Source organism: Saccharomyces paradoxus, chromosome V (assembly GCF_002079055.1).
Source record: "Saccharomyces paradoxus chromosome V, complete sequence".
NCBI classification, from domain to species: domain Eukaryota; kingdom Fungi; phylum Ascomycota; class Saccharomycetes; order Saccharomycetales; family Saccharomycetaceae; genus Saccharomyces; species Saccharomyces paradoxus.
Genome location: NC_047491.1, coordinates 398,790 through 420,977, shown reverse-complemented (window position 1 = coordinate 420,977; position 22,188 = coordinate 398,790). Strand labels below are relative to the sequence as shown.

General features: G+C 37.2%; 10 protein-coding genes across 10 annotated transcripts; 4 read left to right on the top strand and 6 right to left on the bottom strand.

The window, feature by feature from the left end:
* Positions 1 to 695: 695 nt before the first annotated feature.
* Positions 696 to 1,055, bottom strand: RPS26B (40S ribosomal protein eS26; the record flags this gene model as incomplete). The annotated part of the gene is made up of 1 exon (XM_033910061.1): positions 696 to 1,055. One exon carries the CDS (start codon positions 1,053 to 1,055, stop codon positions 696 to 698), a length of 360 nt encoding a protein of 119 aa, XP_033765952.1.
* Positions 1,056 to 2,562: 1,507 nt separating this feature from the next.
* Positions 2,563 to 3,918, top strand: COM2 (Com2p; the record flags this gene model as incomplete). Its single annotated transcript, XM_033910060.1, has 1 exon — positions 2,563 to 3,918. One exon carries the CDS (start codon positions 2,563 to 2,565, stop codon positions 3,916 to 3,918), a length of 1,356 nt encoding a protein of 451 aa, XP_033765951.1.
* Positions 3,919 to 4,322: 404 nt separating this feature from the next.
* On the bottom strand, positions 4,323 to 7,757 carry SAK1 (serine/threonine protein kinase SAK1; the record flags this gene model as incomplete). The annotated part of the gene is made up of 1 exon (XM_033910059.1): positions 4,323 to 7,757. One exon carries the CDS (start codon positions 7,755 to 7,757, stop codon positions 4,323 to 4,325), a length of 3,435 nt encoding a protein of 1,144 aa, XP_033765950.1.
* An 811-nt stretch (positions 7,758 to 8,568) lies between these two features.
* VFA1 (Vfa1p) lies at positions 8,569 to 9,183 on the bottom strand (the record flags this gene model as incomplete). The annotated part of the gene is made up of 1 exon (XM_033910058.1): positions 8,569 to 9,183. The coding sequence occupies one exon, from the start codon at positions 9,181 to 9,183 to the stop codon at positions 8,569 to 8,571; it is 615 nt and encodes a 204-aa protein (XP_033765949.1).
* A 297-nt stretch (positions 9,184 to 9,480) lies between these two features.
* On the bottom strand, positions 9,481 to 10,545 carry LCP5 (small subunit rRNA maturation protein LCP5; the record flags this gene model as incomplete). Its single annotated transcript, XM_033910057.1, has 1 exon — positions 9,481 to 10,545. The coding sequence occupies one exon, from the start codon at positions 10,543 to 10,545 to the stop codon at positions 9,481 to 9,483; it is 1,065 nt and encodes a 354-aa protein (XP_033765948.1).
* A 299-nt stretch (positions 10,546 to 10,844) lies between these two features.
* On the top strand, positions 10,845 to 11,630 carry NSA2 (rRNA-processing protein NSA2; the record flags this gene model as incomplete). Its single annotated transcript, XM_033910056.1, has 1 exon — positions 10,845 to 11,630. The coding sequence occupies one exon, from the start codon at positions 10,845 to 10,847 to the stop codon at positions 11,628 to 11,630; it is 786 nt and encodes a 261-aa protein (XP_033765947.1).
* Positions 11,631 to 12,331: 701 nt separating this feature from the next.
* On the bottom strand, positions 12,332 to 14,761 carry RSP5 (NEDD4 family E3 ubiquitin-protein ligase; the record flags this gene model as incomplete). The annotated part of the gene is made up of 1 exon (XM_033910055.1): positions 12,332 to 14,761. The coding sequence occupies one exon, from the start codon at positions 14,759 to 14,761 to the stop codon at positions 12,332 to 12,334; it is 2,430 nt and encodes an 809-aa protein (XP_033765946.1).
* A 1,109-nt stretch (positions 14,762 to 15,870) lies between these two features.
* Positions 15,871 to 17,592, top strand: DSE1 (Dse1p; the record flags this gene model as incomplete). Its single annotated transcript, XM_033910054.1, has 1 exon — positions 15,871 to 17,592. One exon carries the CDS (start codon positions 15,871 to 15,873, stop codon positions 17,590 to 17,592), a length of 1,722 nt encoding a protein of 573 aa, XP_033765945.1.
* A 941-nt stretch (positions 17,593 to 18,533) lies between these two features.
* On the bottom strand, positions 18,534 to 20,111 carry YCK3 (casein kinase YCK3; the record flags this gene model as incomplete). The annotated part of the gene is made up of 1 exon (XM_033910053.1): positions 18,534 to 20,111. One exon carries the CDS (start codon positions 20,109 to 20,111, stop codon positions 18,534 to 18,536), a length of 1,578 nt encoding a protein of 525 aa, XP_033765944.1.
* A 456-nt stretch (positions 20,112 to 20,567) lies between these two features.
* On the top strand, positions 20,568 to 22,055 carry GLO3 (ADP-ribosylation factor GTPase-activating protein; the record flags this gene model as incomplete). The annotated part of the gene is made up of 1 exon (XM_033910052.1): positions 20,568 to 22,055. The coding sequence occupies one exon, from the start codon at positions 20,568 to 20,570 to the stop codon at positions 22,053 to 22,055; it is 1,488 nt and encodes a 495-aa protein (XP_033765943.1).
* Between the last annotated feature and the right edge of the window lie 133 nt (positions 22,056 to 22,188).

The following is a 22,188-nucleotide window of genomic DNA, read 5'->3' as shown; positions in this document are numbered from 1 at the left end:
TTGTTTGTGTCAAATCATGCATTATATCAGAGCCAACTCAGGTAGGGCTAGATCTTCCCAAGATTCCCCAGTAATAGCTTTCATGCAAGATTTACGAAAGAATTTAAAATACAGCCTCAGTTATTAATAGTTAAAGCACCGCTATAAAGGTGGTGAAAAAGGCCACGGCACAATCCACATCGACCCAGGACAGCATCTTACACAAACACTTGTGAAAAACGCCCCGGATAACTAGAGTTCTTTCAAAACACAGATGTTACACATGAACTATAACCTATCCTCATCGACTGTAATAGTTGATGAAGACTTAGGAATAAAACACAAGAAGATTATGAGATGGAAAAGCATAATGGGTCAGGTTACACCTTCTGGAAATTGACAAATAAACTTCTGTTTATATAGGTATGAAAAGAAAAAAAAAGTGAAAAAAAAACCTGTCCCTGAGTGTTTACGAAATGCCGTAGAATACGATTAACTAATCGCATGTACGCCAGTAGTAAGAAATACGGATACATCTGTATTCTGTGAATCGAATATTAAACGAAGTCATATGCGCAGAAATTCTATTCTTGAAAAATATACTATATAATCATATTATTAAAATACACAATTATAAAAGACAGAGCCTCTATTAAAAAACATAAATGACACCTTGTTCAGCGACCATTTGATTTATATTGTTTTTTTTTTCATATTTACAAAGCTTTCTTTGCGGCTGCTGCTGGAGAAACTTTGTTATCCCTGTTGAATCTTGGTCTTTGTGGAGGAGCTCTGTTCTTTCTGTCTTCTCTGGATCTAACTCTAACAATTCTAGCGTGAATAGCACAAGAAACACAGTAGTGCAACTTATTATAGGTTTTTGGTAGAGCGTATTCTGGGTAAACAGAGGCTTCAGACAAATCTCTGACGGCGGCAGCTTCAACAATGTTTCTTATAGCCATTCTCTTGATAGCTTTGTCCTTTGGAATGGACTTGGAACAGTTAACACATCTCACTGGCTTGACGTGACCTCTACCCTTCTTGTTTCTACCGTTGGAAGCTCTCTTTTTTGGCATCTAAAATTACGTACAAATTCGGTAAACATTTGAAGTTAGTAATGAGGGGATTTTTAAAATACTGAATAAAACAAAGGATTAATAGAAACGCCTATGGTTTTTTTTTGCTATAAAAATTTGTCTTGCCTCCACCACTTCAGTCATCAATGCTATTTGATTACAGTGTCAACGCCAATTATTGACCATATATTGTGTTACACTTTACTATTGCTCATCCTGAACGCACCACGATTTGGATTGAAAAACTATAGCTGTTGGTTGGATCTGGGCTCTACGACAACGACGTTCTATTATAATTATTCCCTTCCGCTTACTTCTCTATCGCATTATTCGCTTTTATAACATACTTTTCCTGTTTGATTATGTGTATGTCTCTTTGCCTCGAAGGTAAATTAAGATATACTCTAAAGTAAGGATTCAAGGTATATATCACTATATAGTTAGTAAACCACACGGTTATGTTACGATAGACGCCTAGCGTTATTTCCCGGCGCACGAGTGAATGCTGTCAATACCCATTTGAAATTTCAAGCAATCTGCGAAAGTGAGATGCCATTGCGCAAAAGATCCTACAAAAACACAACACGATGAAAAAGGCGTTAATTCTCCCAAAAAAAAAACATTATATAGCTTCGTAAATATGAAATGTTTGGGTGTAAAAGGTGTACGGATCTCTTCATACAACGGTCCTCATAGTATGATTTCGATTAACAACGCACCATACCGAAAAGGCGCGGCTGTCAGCATTAATTCTCCATAATTGAATCACAGAAGAATGATTCGATATCTGCGCAAGGAGAGGATAGTAAAATAAATAACTGTCAACATTGTATTCACGAATTTGATCATTCATCGGGTCAATATAAGAAAGTACATCACCAATTTTTTGCAAGACAGAAAGGTGATATTCAAGCCATCTCCATTACTCTCTTCCTTATTTTTTCTTAGTTTTCTTTTTTTTTTTGACACCTGTTATACCCCTGTTTGCATTCCGAGAACATAGGGAGTAGCGATGTTCCGCTACCAACCACCTACGTGGTTATTATACACATTTCATCCGCAAATACCCCTGCGCTTGCAGCAAGTCAAGCCATTTCCCTGGAGCAATTTCTTATAGCAGTTACTGCTCTAGGCGGATATACTTAATCAAATGCGCATAGCCGCCCGGCGTTAATCACATATGGCCCAATTGGGTGCTGTTTTTCTCTCAGTTACGGTTGCAAGTGCGACGCTTCGGAAATGGAACAAAAATTTCAGCGGATAACCCACGGAAAGGTGGCTTTTACTGTTCCGAGGGCTTTTGCCCAGGTTGTTGCCCGGAGCGATTACTAGCGAGACCTTGTAAGTTATATATAGATAGCTGGATAGGCGAGTGAGAACCATAGGTGGCATGAGTTAATTTTGAGCAAGACGATGATATTTTAATTTAAATTTGTATAGTAGAGCAGCTCAACTTTATAATTATCCAGAAACAAGTGAAGTATTAGGATAACATACACAGACAAGCATGTCTTTATACCCTTTGCAAAGATTCGAGTCAAATGACACGGTTTTCAGTTACACTCTGAATTCCAAGACTGAGCTTCCTAACGAGAGTCGCAATAATGAAAAGCAACATTTTACTCTCCAGCTCATACCAAATGCCAACGCCAATGCCAAGGAAATTGATAATAACAATGTTGAAATTATCAACGATCTGACAGGCAATACTATCGTCGACGGTTCTGCAATCACAACAACGACATCAAATCAGCTGGAAAGAAGGCTTTCGATATCAGATTATCGTACAGAAAACGGCAACTATTACGAATACGAGTTTTTTGGTAAAAGGGAACTTAACGAGCCATTATTCAATAACGATGTCGTTGAAAATGATGATGATGATGATGATGACATTGACTTGAATAATGAGAGCGATGTATTAATGGTTAGCGATGAAGAGCTAGAACTCAATGAAAGATTTTCCTTTCCTAAACAGCAGCCTCTTGACGGATTAAACCGGATTTCTAGTACTAATACCTTGAAAAATTTGGAAATCCATGAATTCATAATAGATCCAATCGATAATATTGATGATGAGCTCGAGGATTCTTTTACTACTGTGCCCCAATCCAAAAAAAGAGTTAAGGACTACTTCAAATTAAACATATTCGGTAGTAGTAGCAGTAATAATAATAACAATAATAATAATAATAATAACCTTGGTTGTGAACCTGTTCCGAACGAAAGTTCTTCCTCGCAAAAAATGTTCAAAAATAGATTCTTTAGGAGTAGGAAAAGTACTCTTATTAAGTCGCATCCCCTTGAGCAAGAAAATGAAGTGCTCATAAATTCGGGGGTTGACGTTTCCTCTAATGACGATAGCGATGGGAGTGACCATGCCATAATAAATCCGTTAAAATTGGTCGGAAATAATAAGGATTTCTCTCTTCAAAGCATTGCAAAGACAACAAATCCATTTAAGTCTGGTAGTGACTTTGAGATGGTTGAGCCAGTCTCCAAATTCTGCGATGATTCGAAAAAGGACTTACTATCTATCATATCAGAATCATCATCTTCCCCCTCTCCTTCAACACCGTCACCTTCAGTATCATCCTCCTTCTCTTCTCATGGTTTAGTGGCGAGAAAGAAAACAGGCAACATGCAGAAGACTCGCGGAAGAAAGCCTTCTCTAATTCCAGACGCTTCCAAGCAATTTGGATGTGAATTTTGCGATAGAAGATTCAAAAGACAAGAGCATTTAAAGAGGCATGTCAGATCCTTACATATGTGCGAAAAACCTTTTACATGCCACATCTGCAATAAGAACTTCAGCAGAAGCGATAATTTGAACCAGCACGTTAAAACTCATGCTTCTTTATAAAATACTTAAGATACGGAAAATCCAAATTGAAACAGTTTAATGACACTCACTAGTAATGATTTTGAAACGAATAGACACTTCTTAGAGTGAGGTGAAGAAACAAAAAAGTTTTCTAAGCACAAGTACACTTCTCTCGCCACCCTTTAATAATTTAGAATAAAAATATTATAGATTTATAGATTATATTATGCTAAACTAAAAGATCTACATCATATATTATTTTAAGCCTATTAATGATATTCAATTCATTATAAGAGGATTGTAAATCACATGCCTTCTAAATTCAGAATTTTCTTGAACATACACATATTTGCGTGCATGCTAACATGAGTAGACAATTAATGCTTCCTGACATATATCTCCTTGCCATCGTAGGGCGATGGAGATTTCTTAAAAATTTGCACTCATGGAAGTGCACTCCTTCTCTTTTCTTCATTCAGTTCCGCGACTGTTAAAGATCGCGATCTTTCGTGAGTCCTTTGTCTTCTACCTCCACTTTCTTGTTTTTTATCACCATTGCAGCTGGTATTTCTGGGATGCTCATCACCGCCGATATTAGTACTCATGGCAATACTCGCGCCCTTTCTTCCTCTTATTTTATTTGAGGGTATGGATCTTCTTCTGCCTGCATTAGTGGAGCTTAGAGCATCTTTCAACAAGTCCCTTGAATAAAGAACTTTACCATAATCTTTTTCCTTTTGGTAATTGTTACTACCGTTAAATTCAACAATATCTGTTAGATTAGAGGTTTCCGTCGTGGCCTTTTTTTGATCAAAATGCTTTGGTAGTACTAACAAACCAGGGTTACTAACGGGTTGACTATGGCTGGGTGTTCGATGCAACGTCAAACCATCTACGTTATGCGGCGTTATGGTCGTCTCGCTGTCATGAACACTTCCATTTGAATACATGACATTATTTGATCCCCTCTGTGGACTAGCGGATAGTTCATCAGGTCTTGAAGAATTGTGCCTTCTACGGTGACCTGCAGCCCCGACGTTTAAAATCAATTCCTCTTCGTCCTCTGATGAAGATGAAGAAGATGATACGGAAGGTGGCTTGGGGTTTACAGAACTTCTGACTTTCATGCGTCGATATGGTTGTATATCCAGAAACGGTCTTATCTGGTCTTCGTTGGGTAAATCTCTTAACAGTACACCACTTCCATCTTCTGAATCAACACCAAACTCAAAAGGTAAAGATTCTGTTTCTGAATGTGCATTATTATAGTTGTTAGAACTATTCCGAGATGGGGTTCCAGATGTACAGGAAGATGAAGTGGATGATAATTCAGAATCCGATTCTGAGCCAGAACTGGTAACGGAGGATTGACTACTGCTATCGTCATCATCTCCATTAAAGTGACTGAAAAAATTTCCTCTACGTACTTCGAATGTTTGTGAATTATCCTTAGATTGCTTCATCCGTTGATATAATGATTTTATAGGAGAATTTTTGGAGACTGGCTTATCATTGGTATTAGTATTTTTCCTCGGTGGATCTTTTGTAGTGGGTGCTTTGTTATTGTTCTTCACGGGAAATTTCTTTGAATGTTCAACGTTAAGATTTTTCTTTGGTACCGGCATTTCTAAATCTTTTGGAACTCTTCGTTCGGCCAATTTTGCAGTTGAGCTTTTGGAAAAGCTATCTGGTATTTTTGGTAAGTTTTGGTTACGAGAGTTCATTCGGCTGCTTCTTGAAGATGGTCTACCGGAATTGTATGACGTTAAATGAGATGAGGAATTTCTAAGAAAACTACTGTGGCTCTTATCATACCGGCCTGTCGCATAAAATGATGACTTTTGTTGTGGTAAAACAGGACGAATTGGACTTGGTTGATTGGACACACCACCAAAGACTGGAGATCGGCCAAGTCTTGTTGAAGATGGTGCAGAGGGAAGATTTGGTGCAGATGAAACCGAATCTCCCGCTTCTGGAGGGCCCATTCCCATTCTAGCCATTGCAAAATTATCTATGTAAAAACTATCCAACGATGCAAATGAAGAGTTGATAGGTAAATTAACCATATTGCTGGCCTCGTGTTTATCGTCAAATTTGTTTAATTCTCGTTCTAGTTCTCTTTTAGTTAAATGTCCATCGTTATCATCGCCACTGTACTGATCATTGTCATAATCGTAATTATTAGTATCACTGTCAGTGTTCAAACACCTATCATCGGCACTTAATTCCTTAATGTTTGATAATACTGAGCCTTCGCTTACGATAACGTTAGCGTCACCTCTGCTTCTATTGGTTTCCGTTGGCTGAAGGTAATTGTTATTTGAGAGATCTGATGGATCCTTCAGCGGAATGCTCTTTAGTACGGATTCTTTGATTTTTTTTCCGACACCAGAGACAGCGTTTTTCAATTCGTGCTTTGAGATAGAAATGGGTTCAAATTGATCAGTTTGATTACATTGGAAACGTAACTTTTGTTCGAGGGTAGAAGAGAGTAACTTTTCATCATTTTCTGGTATATGGTCAAAATCCCATGAAACAAAAGGGTGTTTCTTAATTTCTGGTATCGTCATTCTTTTTTGAGGATTTTTTTCTAGTAATTTCAATAAAAGGTCTTTTGCCATCTTGTATTCTTCCTCACAAGAAACTTTAGACACGTTGTTGGACTGTATCTCTTTATATGTTGGAAATTTTAACGGGTCATTTACAATTTTTTCAAATAGTTTCAGTTCAAAATCAGAAAAAAAAGGTAACATTCCAAAAAGAAGACAGTACAAGGTCACACCTACAGCCCAAATATCTATCATGAACGAGATGCAAGAGCCACGAAATAAATTTTCTTTTGTTAAATTATACTTGGTGAATGCATCCTCACCCAGGCACATTTCGGGGGCAAAAAATGCAGGCGTACCCACTGTTTTCGCCAATTCTAACTCGTCTATGGATTCGCTACTATCAGAACTATTTGTACTGCTGGCAGCCAATGAAACTCCAAAATCCGAAATCTTGACAGTGCCATCTCCTGATATTAATAAGTTGGCAGGCTTAATATCTCGATGAATTATCCCTTGGTAATGTAGATATTCTAATCCGAGCACTACGCCTCTCAATATCTCCCGCGTTTCTTGAAAACTTAATAACGAAGGTCCTTTAGCATCTGATTCCAGACAATCCGGTGGACACCATTTTACCTCACCTCGCGAACAATACTCTAGAACTAAGTATATTTTTCTTGATTTTAAATCATCTAGAACTTCTATCAGTTGTACGACGTGTTTGTGATGGCACTTTTTCATAATGGCAATTTCTCGTTTTATTTTATCGTTTTCGGATATTTTACTCGATTTGATAAATGTGAAAAACTTCCTCTGTTTCTTTTCATGTCTATCAACGATTTTAATCGCTACTAATTGTTTACTGAGTATATCTCTTGCCAGCTTCACTTTTCCATGTTGTCCATGGCCTAGTTCTTTGATGATTTCATAAGTATTTAAAACTTTCCTCTTTGATACTGGATCGTATGTTAAAGATATTCGATTGGTTTCCTTAACTTTATTCTTAGAGCTTCCGCTTGAACAAAACGATGAAGACGTGGTTGAAGTCTTTGCTAGTGAACTACTTATGTGCTGTTGATGTTGTGGATGGTTCAATTGCCTTAATCTTTGCCGCTCCAATAGCATGTTGAGGGAGTCTACCGATGAAGAAGCTATGGATGCATTATCTCTTGCATCTTCAGGCATACCCGCCAAATTTGTAGCGCTGGTCTTAGTCGGGCTTCGGAGGGATGCGTTGCTACTGGCGCCTGATTTTTCTAATTCTAGTTGTAAGTTTGAAGGTACATCGACCTCTTCGACGTTAACTTTTTGATCACTGGTGCCCATTTCAAAACTCCTTATTAATATGCTTTCTTTTGTTTTATCTTAATCTATAATTACAAAATTCTTACTGACAAAAAACCCAAATAAAAAAAAAGGAAACCGATACTGTCTTAAAACATCAATTACTTTCCAAAAAGGAAGTCTTCAGGTCACAAGGAATACTTCACTTAATTTGGTCTGATATAATCACAATGCAAAAGTAAAGACAAACAAAAGTGTTAACGAAGTGCTTTTGAAATTATGACTGGATGAGTAAAAAAAATGTCAACCCCTTAAATGAAAATATCTAGTCAGTTCAGAAGCGAGATTTCGTTTGATCAAATTTCGTTACCTAAGCTTTTTCCATGTGCCGGTCTGTCGCCACCTGCAGAAATATTATAAGGCTTTTTTGAACAAATGACAAGTCCTTAAACGTCAATTAATTACCTTTGCAAAAAGGAAGTAATAAGTTAGCTTTTTACGCTCAGTGATAAATGTAAAATGAACGAAGACACAAGCCGCTGTTAATTTGAATTCGCTCAACGATGACTATTAAACCCGGTAAAGCACCATTTGGTTGCTCTCAACAGCTTGTCAGAAATACAAACATTGCTCACACTTTCTGCCTTCTCTGGAAAGAAAGAAAAAAAATTAGCTGTAATTTAGTCGCTTAATACGTGTTGATTTCCTTTTGTGACCTGTGCAATGTAATTAACACTTAGCTTCTGGTTACGAACCATGATTAGATAATCCACGGCGATATTTATATACTATATAATTGATAGTTGTTGGGTATCGGGTCATAGGAAGAGAGACGGGTCTTGTTGTTGCTTCCCTATTTTGGAACAGAGGGAAACACGTGTTTTCGAAGCAGATCCTCAGGATCTGTATTAGAGTAGTTTTCTTGTTCCTTTAGGTATCGTTCACGATTCAGTTGTTCCGTTCGTTTTCTTAGGACTCTGCTTTCAAACATGATTTTTGCCAGCTCGTATTTTCTACTTTTTTTTTGCAATTCTGTAACTTTGTCAAGTATTTTGCTGTACTGTTTCTGTGTTTCCAACAAGATTTCTGCATCGTTCTTAGTCTCCGGAGAGATATCAGCAGATTCGGTTGTAGTTGGCTCTGGACTTTTAGAGTCGTCCTTCTTCTGCTTTTCTTTCTTGGAGAAGATTTTAGTAACCCAACCATCCCAGGACCCTAATTGGTTTTGGGCTGATGCCAAACCATCCATTTTCCCCTTCACTAGTTTTAATTGGGCTACAGCTTCGTTATACTCTGTACTATAGAGGGGAATGACAAATTGAGGGTTATCTTGTAAATGTATTTCGCATGTGTACAGCCAATCTGGACCAGATGCGTTGTAAAGAACTGTTGTGGATGGTTTGCTACAGATCGCGCATGGTTGCATGTCCTTGAGAGCAACTTTTCTGGCAATATATTCGTTTATCATTGTATTTATATTATATGGTGGCACTTCTTGCATGCCTTGTTCTTACTATATTGTTAATCTGTGATAGCTAAGTCATGTTCTGCTTATTACTAAAAAAAAGAAAAAAAAGGGCAGAAGTTAATGTGCAAGGACTAATGATCATAAAATTAATGTTGTCAAAAAAGTCGCATGCCATAATGTTGTGAAAGTCAAGATATTGCTTTTAATGGTTTATATAATTGTCACTTCACTTGCATTCAACCTTTAAATAATAAGTCTATAAAGGTTCAGCATATAAAGAAAATGAACTTCTAACACCTATAGTCTCCTCTGCGCTCTATCCCAAGCAGAACGAGTCTTCTTCGCCCCACGTCTCGAAGTGCTATCTTCTAGCTTCCTCTTTGAACTGAATATACCAAAATCTTCACCACCAATAACGTTCATCCTTGCATTTCTTTCTCTTTGCTTTTGCTTCCTCTTTTCAGCTTTATTCGTAATATTCAATCTGGTAAAGTTATCTTCTTCAAATGAAGTGACTCTACGTTCCTTTTCTGTGTCTCTCGAAGATTTAATACCACCTCTTCCATGGTTCACAATGTCAGCACCAATAGATGCGCTCCAGTCCGGTTGGTCTGATGACTCTCTGATATATTCTTCCATGGCTTGCATACGCGATTTGTTACTACGATCTTTGTGTTCTCTGGCATCAAATCTGTCTTCGAAATGCGTTTGTTGTGGTGGTAGGACAGCGGTAATCTTTGGCGGTCTATATACGCCCGATTCATTGTCACCATTTTCTTCCTCGTTTCCTTCCTTGGATGCATCTTCAGCCCCGTACGATAATGATTTTTTATTTGTGTTGACGATTCCAGAGGTATTTGGCCTGTATGCTATTTCATCTTCGCTAGACTCATCATCTTCGCTGTCGTCGTGATTCAGCAAGGTAGTTCTTTCCAACGCACGTTTCTCAGCATCTTTGTATTCCTTTTCCATTTTGACATATGCTCTAGTCAGCTTGTCCAATTGATAAGCTAATTTTTTTTCCAGAGGTTTGACACCACGCTCTAATACCACACGGTGTTGGATAGAGCGTTCACGTGCATCCCTAGCGGAAGGATCTTTGCATTTGTCATCTAGTCTATTACCTATGAGCATCAATAGAGAATTTATGTACCCCAACATGCTTCCATTTTTTAACGATAGCAGCGATACTTTCTCAGTTGGCTTCTTAGCGTCGGAAAATAGATGCTCATGTAGTTGGTTACTCTTAGGATTCTCATCAATCTCAGAATTACTATAAATCCCAGATAATCTTTCCAAGGATTCTGATGTCGAAGTGAGCGAACCGTTGATATCTTTTAATAATGCATTAAGTTCAGACATCCTTGAATTTGTATTTTAGTCTAGCTTTTTTGTTTCTTGGTCTCTTTTGGCACTTTAGAATGTTAGAGCTCATCGGTTTCTTTTCTTAACCTTACAGGAAAGGCGTGAAAAATTTTATGTCGTGGGCAACGGTTTTAGTAATTGTTAGATGAAAAATTTTCCTGACAGCGATGAGATGCGCTTTTAAGAGGATTAAGTAGACTAGGTAGTAGTTAGAGGAGAAATCACTTTTAGTATCTGGCGTTTTACTTTCTACCAGTAGTTAGTCTCATATCGCTATTGATATACACAACGGAACAATGCCTCAAAACGATTATATCGAGCGTCACATCAAACAGCATGGTAAGAGATTAGATCACGAAGAAAGGAAACGTAAGAGAGAGGCAAGAGAATCCCATAAGATCTCTGAAAGAGCCCAGAAACTAACTGGTTGGAAGGGTAAACAATTCGCCAAGAAGAGATATGCTGAAAAGGTATCAATGAGAAAGAAGATCAAGGCACATGAACAATCTAAGGTCAAGGGTTCATCCAAACCATTAGATACCGATGGTGATGCTTTGCCAACATATCTGTTGGACAGAGAACAAAACAATACAGCCAAAGCCATTTCTTCATCCATTAAACAAAAGAGGTTGGAAAAAGCTGATAAATTTTCAGTTCCGTTACCAAAAGTTCGTGGTATAAGTGAAGAAGAAATGTTCAAAGTTATTAAAACAGGTAAATCTAGATCCAAATCCTGGAAGAGAATGATAACGAAACACACCTTTGTCGGTGAAGGTTTCACTAGAAGACCAGTTAAGATGGAAAGAATCATCAGACCAAGTGCTTTGAGACAAAAAAAGGCAAACGTCACTCATCCAGAGTTAGGTGTAACTGTCTTCTTACCAATTTTAGCTGTTAAGAAAAATCCGCAATCTCCAATGTACACTCAGCTGGGTGTTTTGACCAAGGGTACCATTATTGAAGTTAACGTGTCTGAATTGGGGATGGTTACCGCTGGTGGTAAAGTTGTCTGGGGTAAGTATGCTCAGGTCACAAATGAACCAGATAGAGACGGCTGTGTCAATGCGGTTTTGCTTGTATGAGTAAGAAAATGTTCCGTTTCTTTTTTTATCTCAATGGTTTAAGTTAGGTTTACTTTTAATTTAATAATATAAGATACGTCTACAAGCACAGAAAAACAGATATATAAAATTTGTGTAAGTCCGGTTCTGTTTTGGGTTCTCTTTTTACTTCTCGTCATCTCTGTACAATATAATAAATCAAGAATATATTATCTGCTTTTTTTTGGTGTTCAATAAAATATCCGATACACTATACGTGTGGATGTTTAGTGGTAAGGAAAGGATTGTAATATGCAAGAAAATAAAGAAATAAAAAAGCGTATAGTTGTAAAAAGCAGGCACATTATATGTATATAAATAAAAAAACACATTAATATAAATCTAAAAGAGGATATAAAAAGAATAAGAGGCGTAAGGCAATGTAAAGTTATTGGTATCATGCTCCCTTTTGATAGGAAAAACCCTCTTATGGCGAGCTTGAAAAGAAATTTGCGTAATCATCAAAAAAGCACTTCTCGCTTTCCTCCATTTTCTTTGTTGCTTTCTGTGCTGGTTTAAGAACAACGATGATTAATCATTTCATGAACAACTCAAAGAAAAATAATAAAAAAAGGATCTTCTCTTTACTACTATTAGCTGAAACATAAAACAAGATAATTGAAGCAGAGAGAATGTGGGGAAAACGGAAACCATAAATGAAAAAAAAACTGGTACAGAAAAGATCATTCTTGACCGAAACCTATGGTTTCTTCCACGGCCAATGTTAATTTCTGTTTCATGCTGTCATAATCAACGTATTGTGGCAAATCAACTCTGTTAAAACATGTGTGGGATTTTGGCAATTGTTGTACTTCACCAGCTTTTTCAATAGTGAATCTTCTTGGACCATCGGAACCCTGTAAATCTTTAAACCCATTAACGGGTATACGAGAAGTACCGGTGGTGAACTGCAATAAACGGGCTCTTTGTTCGTTATCCCATTCACTGACACACTTCCAAAACCATTGAATAACTTCATCCGACTCTTGGTAGCCACGGTAATCAGTGTGTTTTTTCCAATCCTCAATATCAATTTCTGCAATACCACCAATCAATAGCTCCAGTTCACGCTCATCAAACACAGTCACTAAGTCTTCAGGAATTAGTTCGTTAAAACCATCCATGAATGCCTTAAATTGTTCTTGAACTCTATCAACAATTCTCCATTGGGTATATAATTCAACGTATTCTTTCTTGTTACCATCAGTAACTTCAATATTCCTCCCATCTGGCTTCAAATCCACTGTTACAACTTCACCGAATCTTTCATCATCGGCACTAAATGTTAGATCCAAGACACCGTCTATACTATTCTCAAGCATCCAGTTTAATGAATTATACACCTCAGCGTCAACACCTTCCATATCTTGCAATACGACTTTTTTACGTAGCATCATTTTGTAAAGTGCACCTACAAAAAATGCATCCAAAAATCTTCTATGGAAAACACCAAGACCCACAACTCTACCAATAAATTTGAAATAATTCAAATGCTCGGGGTTAATGCCACTGTTAGGATTTATTTGAATGGTATAGTTATCATACGCAGAATATTCGAACAAACAGTAAAATGGATTAAACATCTCATGTGATAATAAAAAGAAAAATTCTCTGGAAACACCACCGTAATCTAAACCTTCTTCACCATCAAACTTGATCATCAATCTCTTCTTTAGATCTTCTGGAGTTTGTCTCATAATTTCTTGATAAGCATCCTCAAAAATGTTCTTTCTGCGTACTTTGATATGACATTGTCCCGGTAATATTCTAAGAGCGGGCTGGGACCTGAAATAAATAACCTTACGTCTGAAATCACGTTTGTATTGAGGAACATTTTGGTCCAATGATGATGGTAATCTTGGGTCATCCCAAGTCGTTGTTTTGGTATTATGGTCAACAAAATATACACGGGCCGTATTGGTCAATCTCATTTCCCATCCAGAAGGTAAGGGACCTAATTGGGATACCGGTTGTTGCTGAATCGTAGTATTTGTTGGGCCATAAGTACGTATATATTGCTGTCTCCTTGGATCTACCCAGGTAGTTGTTCTAGTATTATGGTCGACGAAATAAGCTCTACCTTCTGGAGTAAACCGTTGCTCCCAACCTGAAGGTAGTTCACCTAAACCAGATGTGGTGCCGCCTGTAGCTGCAAACGCTGCTGCTGCCGCACCGTTAACAGGTGGTATGTTTGAACCACCCCCAACTTGAACTGTTACAGAAGAATTATCTGACGATCCACCAGGTAAAGTTCTTCCTCTATGCTGTCTTCTTTCTAATTCAGTGTTTGCATTTAATTGATTGCCACGTTCAGCTTCTGTTTGATCGAGTGTTGGACGTTTCCAAGTGGTAGTTCTTGTGTTATGATCGACGTAATATGTACGACCAAAGTTATCCGTCCTTCTCTCCCAACCAGGAGGTAAACGGCCATACTGGTCTTCAAACGAAGAGTATTGTCTCGTAGCACTGGATGTGGAATTGGTGGAACGATGACTGGTGGTTGCAGTATTAGTAGCAGCAGTAGTACCGCTTTGGAGAGTTGATTCTACTGCTTGAGCGGTACCTCTGGAAGGATGAGACGTTGAATGATTACGGGTGGAGGATGAAGAGTGACCATTGGTTCGAGTAGTTGAACTTGTACCCGTACTAGAAGATGCTGCATGGCCAGAAGGAGCTTGTGAATGCGGACTTGACGAGGGTAGTTTTGATAAAACAACAATCAATCTACCGCTGACAGCCATTCCGTCGTTAGATTTTTTTAAATCACGAGTAATGGTTTCTTCACGAGGTCTACCACTCGATGTAGCAGTATCCTCGTCTAAATGGCCTAAAACGTCGCCTACACGAACGTTAACCACACCAAGAAAACCTTGATCCTTCTTCTTAAATTTCTTCTGGTCAAAGACTTGGATGGTCAAAATAGAATTTTCATTAATTTCGTCGAATTTAAAAGTCTCGTTCCAATAGGGATTTAACGTTTTCTTCGCTGCGGAAGTAGACTTAGTTTGGTAACCATCAATGGTCAACACAGCAAACGGATCCGGAGAACGGAATACATCCCTCTTATATAATGACTCTGCAGCCACTAGCTTGACAGATATGGATGAAGGCATTTTTTCTTGTTTCACTCCTTTCTGTTAATCTATGATATAATACCCAAGCTAACGAAGGAAAGGGAATAAGAAAAGGGGAAAATAGTTTGTGATAAATCTATCGAACTAAAAACGCACTAAGAAAAAGCTGTGGATTATGAAAGTGAAAGTCGGATAACTATATTCGGGAGTTCCAACTAAAAGGTACTTACACACAAAAACAAGCAACTATTTCCTGCTGTTTTATTTGCTACGAACTCACTCTTCAAAAAGGAGAACTAAAATGAAATCTTGACTCACTGGCAAAATATGCTTCACGAATTATAGTAACAAGTCCAAAACTGTGGAAAGGAACTGACAACGCTATTATCTTATGATCGTTTTTGTTTAACGAAAAAAGTCGACTTTTGTAGCTCTAACGAAGAAAATGGAAACCAGCCTCAAAATACAACAAAGCCCCCTTATCAATTAGCAGATGCGATATTAGAGTACCCTAAAAATGGTTAAACCTATGTCTTTAAATTGCCGAGATGGAAGCCCCCCACCAGCAAGAAGTATTACCTATCACCATGAAGATCACTGCAATTTGGTCTTTACCAAAAATTTCCGCTAAATTTTTGTTTTTTCCCCTTTCTCATATAATGTCATTATGTACGTCTAGTCACATGATTAATTGTATCACGTGAAGGTGTGGCTGATATATGCCAGCAGTTTTTTTCAGCCTCCAAATGTAAACAAACCAGCAGTCTGTTTTCCTAAACAAATAAACATTGAAATGTAAACAATATAGAAAATAACTATATCAGCATCCAGAAATATGCTCCGAATCCTCAAGGCTATTGTGTTGATTTCGATGTGTGATGTGTGTAATGCCGGCATGATGTTGATTTGGCTGGTTCACTAAATAAGGCTTGGTCCATGTAGTCATGACGACATAGCTGTGTGGGGGGTTACTGGTTTACATAAATAATTGCGTAACCTTTTACAATATATAAAAAGGTAGGAATATCCCTTTCAAACTTCCTTCTTTTTTTTCCTGGTTTCTTCTTTTTGCATTGCTTTCTACTTAAACCTGTGTTAGCTAAAGAATTTGATCAGAGGTGTGATAGCGAGTAACACGTATTAGTATTATGCAAGACACCAAATACTACGAACCAACAAATATCTTTCGTCAGCCTGCTATTAATATAAAGAAAAGATCAGACAGAAAGAGAATTTTACAGTCGATGACGACTTTATCCACGTACAAAAAAACGTGGCAAAATAACACTTCGAAAATGAATTCACCGATTTTGCGAAAGGCATCAGACAACTTCAATGACTTTTACACGACCAAGAAATTAAAATCAGATTATTGGAAATTGTACGGCATTGACGAAACAGAGTTTTCTATACCTTCAGATATTTCTCTTGTGGATGATATACTTCTAATATCTACAATGAACGAGAAAGATAACCTGAAACTTTTTGAAATTTCCAGTGAGAAGAAGTTAAAGGAACTACAGACGATTACTGTTCCCGGTAAACCAATTACTTGTATCTGCTTATTGCCCATGGTGGATTTTCCGCCACAAATTTTCCCAAACTCTCAAATAAAGGCTAGCCACAACCAATTAATATTGACAGGTCATCAAGACGGTATAGTCAATCTGATATCGACTTCAACATACAAGGGATGTGCCAAAATAATAAAAAGGTTTAACCACAACAAGTTTTTAAAATCCACAGTGTCATCGTCAACTCCGATTCTGGAAATAACGCCAAAGACAGCACCTATTTTGAAGGTTTCGCCATGGAATAAAACTGGTTTTGTTTCCCTTTTAAACGACTCCCTCTTCATATACGACTTGAAATCAAACCTCGATTCAATAAAAACACCTATTTTTTTGCAATCATATCCGGGTATAAATTCTTTTGCTGTTAATGAATTCCATGATCCCTTCCTACTGGCTTTGGTTGGCTCACAATTTGGACCAAATGGCATCTCGCTACTTGATCTGAGGACGAATCTCTATATTCCAGATATTTTGGATAACGGCATATCTGTAGCAAATGAAAAAGATCATCTGCAAAGGAAGAACACAAGTTTAGACTGTGTATGGATAAATAATCATCACGTTGCACAGAGTTTGAACGATAAAATTCAAATCTGGGATATTCAATCTTGCGACGGTAAACCAGTTTGTGAATTATACGCTAAGAAAGGGTACGTTGAAAGTCTTAAATTTAATGAAAAAACAGGCGCATTATATAGCAGTGATGACCAAGGCTTTGTCATTTGTTGGGATTTACAAAATCTACAAAACATGAATTACGGTGAATTGGTTCACGGGTTCACCTCAATTAGTTTAGATGGTGTAAATGAACGACTGTTGACCAAGCAAGTTTTCCAATGTGGAAATATTATTGTGAGTGGCGTTGATAATAAAAAACTTTGTTTGAAGAATAATGAAACTAAAGCAGATGGAATAGGGTGTGGATTTTTATTTCTTGATATGGCGAATGATGGAAGTTTAGTAACGCTTGACAATTTTTGTGAACTGGGATTACACCAAATCTGTCAAGTTCAATTCAACGCTAACACCGGTAAAATAATCAACACTATTGATACTAGCAAGAATGATATTTCTGACTCTTCTATGTTATCATTATCCAATGAGAGTGACCATAGCACAACAGAAACATCGGATGACATGTTCTCGAATTCTGGTAATTGGGATTGTTCTTCAGCAAATACTGTTAGTGAAGGTAGATTGCATGAGGATCAAGAGGATGTTGTCCTCACAAAAAGGATGTATTCTGTAAATGATGTGCATTTAAGTGGATCTACTATTGATACTGCCGTTCTCTAGTTTCCTGAGCAGTTTCAAATAAAAACAAATAACATGTTAGTCAAATGGGGGAACATTCCTTTGCAGATAATTTCATTTTCTGTTTGTTACTTAAAATGTCCTATATAACTAACGGCAGTTTTCCTCAGTAAAGGTGACTTGTAATGGGTTCCAAATTGCGACCGTACTATTAGCCCAGTCAATGGACCCTACTGGTATCACAAATATTCGGTTCTTTCTACTCCATAATCCATATTATTTACTAAGCTTTGAGCCTTTCTTACGCAATATATATATATATACGTGTGTGTGTGTATCAAAACAGAGCGTGCGGTTATATGTAACTTTTGGTATCAGATTCAAGGGCCAATGTTGTCATACTTGTCTATTTTCTTTTCGGCTTCTTCATTTGATATAGAAGTCATTTCTAATTTGTCATAATGCATTTTTTTATATCTAGTTCTTCTTCCTGATTCATTGAAAAAGAATAAAGTATACACGCTAAAAGAACACAGAAGAAAACGAAAAAGCAACTATATAGAAGCTTGCATCCAAGTGTTCAAAGAATCTACTCACAGTCTCTGTGATCCTTGAACCTTAATTAATCATGAATTACATATTATTTTGGATATTCTTAAAAAAAATGCAATACTAATATTTGAAGATAGATCTTTAGTATACCAAAAACATACTGAGGATTAAAATATGTGAGAGTAGTCTTTTGATAAAGGAATATACAGAAGGAAAACGATTTAAGGATGCTAACTATGTCTGATTTTCTTCTTTTTCCCATTTCTTTTATCCTCTCCTGAATTCAATTACTTTAGATGATAAATAAAGGGTAGTGAAGAGAAAGAGAAATAAAATAATACATTATTGGAAAGACATGAATTGAAAAGAGTGGGAAAAGAAAACAATCAATAAAAAGAAAGGGGAAAAAAGGAAAATGTCAAATTACTTTATCAACAGTAACAAAAACAGCAGCAACAACATTTATAAATTTTAGAACAAAATGTATCATTTTCGTTATCCGAATAAGCATCATTCTCTTGTTCGTAATCTCGTTGACTTTGGTAATTATTATTCTTATTTGCAAGGTTAGTGTAGTAATTTGTTAGGTTAGGCTCATTATTACTTCTTTTGGGGTTAGCTTTAGAACTTGAATATGGTACAAACGGTAAATTTTGGGTATGACTGATAGAGTCGTACGTTTGGCTTTGACTTTTAATTGGCCGTTGAAGATTTGAATGTGTTTCAGGAATATATTTACTATTGGGCTCGATTTTTTTCAAGATGTGTTGTTGTTTAGTAAAGCTCTGTGGATTCGAAGAAATTCTAGATTTCGAATTGTCCTTATTGTTATAACTGTTTTGTGCTTGTTGCTTAGGTGTTGGTACAGGTGTTGTATTTCGAGTCTTTGAATTCATATTAGCGTTGTTTCTCGTAGCATTGCCATTAACTCTTGGATTTGGATTGCCGTACCCATGCAAGTTAGCTCTTCTATTAATCTTGATGTTCCAGCCTTTACCACCATTCAAATCCATCCAGTCATAATGGCCATCGTCCTTTAAGTCGTTCAACCTCAAGGCATCATCCATTAACGATATTAAATAGTCATAATCCGGATCTTCGTCGAATTTCAAAGAACGTGCATATTTTAAATATGTGGCAAACTGATACGGAATAGCATTATTCAATAAAAGATCATCAGGGTTCAATTTCTGTTTAGTCATACCGATCTTTTCATACTTCAGTTTGTTGTTTGGTGCTTTCAAACCTTGCCATGGCAAGGATCCTCTCAGAAAATAAAAAAAAACGTGACCTAAGGATTCTAAATCATCTCTACGTGACTGCTCTCTCCCAAAATGAGTGTTAATAGACATATATCTAGCGGTACCACTCAATGATTTTCGTTCGCGGTATGGTATATGTTGTTTTGTTCTTGGATCCCTATACTGTTTTGCCATGCCAAAATCAACCATGTAAATCAAATTGGGATCGTTATTAGAAGAGGAAGCACATGATTTGATAACTTTACCTTCAGGAGATATTCTTTGATATTGAGAAATCAAAAAATTATCGGGTTTAATATCACGATAGATTAAGTCGTGATCATGAATTGCTCTAACCCTATCAATCATTTGCTTGGCAACCATACAGGTTGTTTTCACTGAAAACTTTCTACCACACCACTCAAAGAGATCTTCTAGTGATGGCCCCAATAAATCTATAATCAAAATGTTGTGCATACCTTCTTGACCAAAATAATAAGCATGTGGAATTCCAACGCAGCCATTCAATATTCTATAGGCCCTGAACTCATCTCGCAACTGAGGTGCGTCCGAATGTCGTGGTTCGAATTTGATTGCGACTGGCTCGTTCGCCATTATTATGCTGGAATCTCTCTTGCTACCGGTCTGCGCTTGACCGGAATGAAGAATGTTCTCCCCCTCAAATATTACTCCAAAAGACCCTTCGCCAATTTTAGGACCTACAGCATAATGAATACCCACGATGTGTTGTGAAGATCTTTGGGACATCTTCCTTATCGTCCTTTTGCACTTTTTTCTTCAAAATAAGATACCACTTTTTGATTAGTGGACCGTAGCACGTATACCCTTAAGTAGCAGACAATTCTTGCAAAACAAATTTCCTTCTTTTCTAAATGAACAGCAAATAATACCAGTATCAAAACGTTACGAATGCCGTCCCCTCGTTACTGTCTAAGCTACCTTTTTCAATTCACCTATAGAATGTTTAAAATTTTACTTTCAATATTAGTATTATCTATGACACAAAAGGAAAAGTAACATTGCTTGGTCACACTTGACGACACGGTGAAGTTTCGAAAAAAAAAAGAAAACAACTGTTCTACATAAACATGATTTTTAGCTGACATTTCATAATAGGAGATCAAGGCGATAGCGAAGAAACGGTAGTCGTTAACTAGCTGTTGAACTGGATTTTTGAACGGAGTAGTATACACATTAGCAACAATGAGTAACGATGAAGGAGAAACCTTTGCCACGGAGCAGACTACTCAACAAGTTTTTCAGAAGCTAGGTAGTAACATGGAAAACCGAGTTTGTTTTGATTGTGGAAACAAGAACCCTACTTGGACTTCGGTACCCTTTGGTGTGATGCTATGTATTCAATGCTCTGCCGTGCATAGAAATATGGGTGTTCACATCACCTTTGTAAAGTCTTCTACATTAGATAAATGGACAATTAATAATTTAAGAAGATTTAAGTTGGGTGGGAACCATAAGGCTCGTGATTTTTTCTTAAAAAACAATGGGAAACAGCTACTAAATACTGCAAATGTTGACGCGAAAACAAAATATACGAGTCCCGTCGCTAAGAAGTATAAGATACACCTCGACAAGAAGGTTCAAAAGGATATGGAGTTATACCCATCAGAATTAGTCTTGAACGGTCAAGATTCTGCGGACTCACCATTGGACACCGATTCTGATGCTTCTAGGTCGACTTCCAAAGAAAATAGTGTTGACGATTTCTTCTCTAATTGGCAAAAACCAAACTCCAATTCAAATTCTAGCTCAAAAATCAATGTAAGTGCAGGCCCTTTTGCGCCTAACAACAACGCCATCAGCACTACGCCCAAGACTACAGTGACTAAAACGAGAAGCTCTATCTTAACGGCAAGCAGAAAGAAACCGGTATTGAACTCGCAAGATAAAAAGAAACATTCAATTTTGTCTTCGTCAAGAAAGCCTACTAGATTGACCGCTAAGAAAGTCGACAAATCACAAGCAGAAGATTTGTTTGACCAATTTGAAAAAGAGGCTGAACAAGAAAAGGAGGACGAGTTCACTAATTCATCTTCCAGCACCAAAATTAGACAGAATGACTACGATTCCCAATTCATGAACAACAGTAAAGGCAGTAATAATAACAGTATAGATGATGTCAATACACAACCCGATGAGTTCAATGATTTTTTAAACGATACTTCAAACAGCTTCGATACAACTAGAAAAGAACAGCAAGATACCTTAACACCCAAGTTTGCCAAATTGGGTTTTGGTATGACAATGAATGATGCCAATGATTTGGCGAAACAACAAAAGGAATCTCAAAAGGTAGCTCAGGGACCAAGATATACGGGGAGAATCGCGGAGAGGTACGGCACACAAAAGGCCATATCATCCGATCAACTATTTGGTCGCGGTTCGTTTGACGAAGCAGCAAACAGGGAAGCGCATGATAAGTTAAAAACGTTTGACAATGCTACATCAATCTCCTCATCTTCATATTTCGGAGAAGATAAAGAAGTAGACGAATTTGGTAACCCCATCAATAGTAGTGGAAGCGCGGCGGGGAACTTCGATAGCCGTAACCCTAATAGCGGTTTCATCGATTTTAATGCCACCGCAGATGATGAATTACAAATGTTGAGAGACGTTGTAGAACAAGGTGCTGAAAAACTTGGCAGTTATTTAAGGGATTACTTAAGAAAATGAATTAAGTTTTTTCTTGAATTGAATATATTTTTTTTTTCGTTGTTATCATGTTATTTATTTTCATTTTTCCCTTTTGTAATGAATATATTTTTGGTACATAGAAACGGTTGTGTATGCATTGAACGTGCGTTTA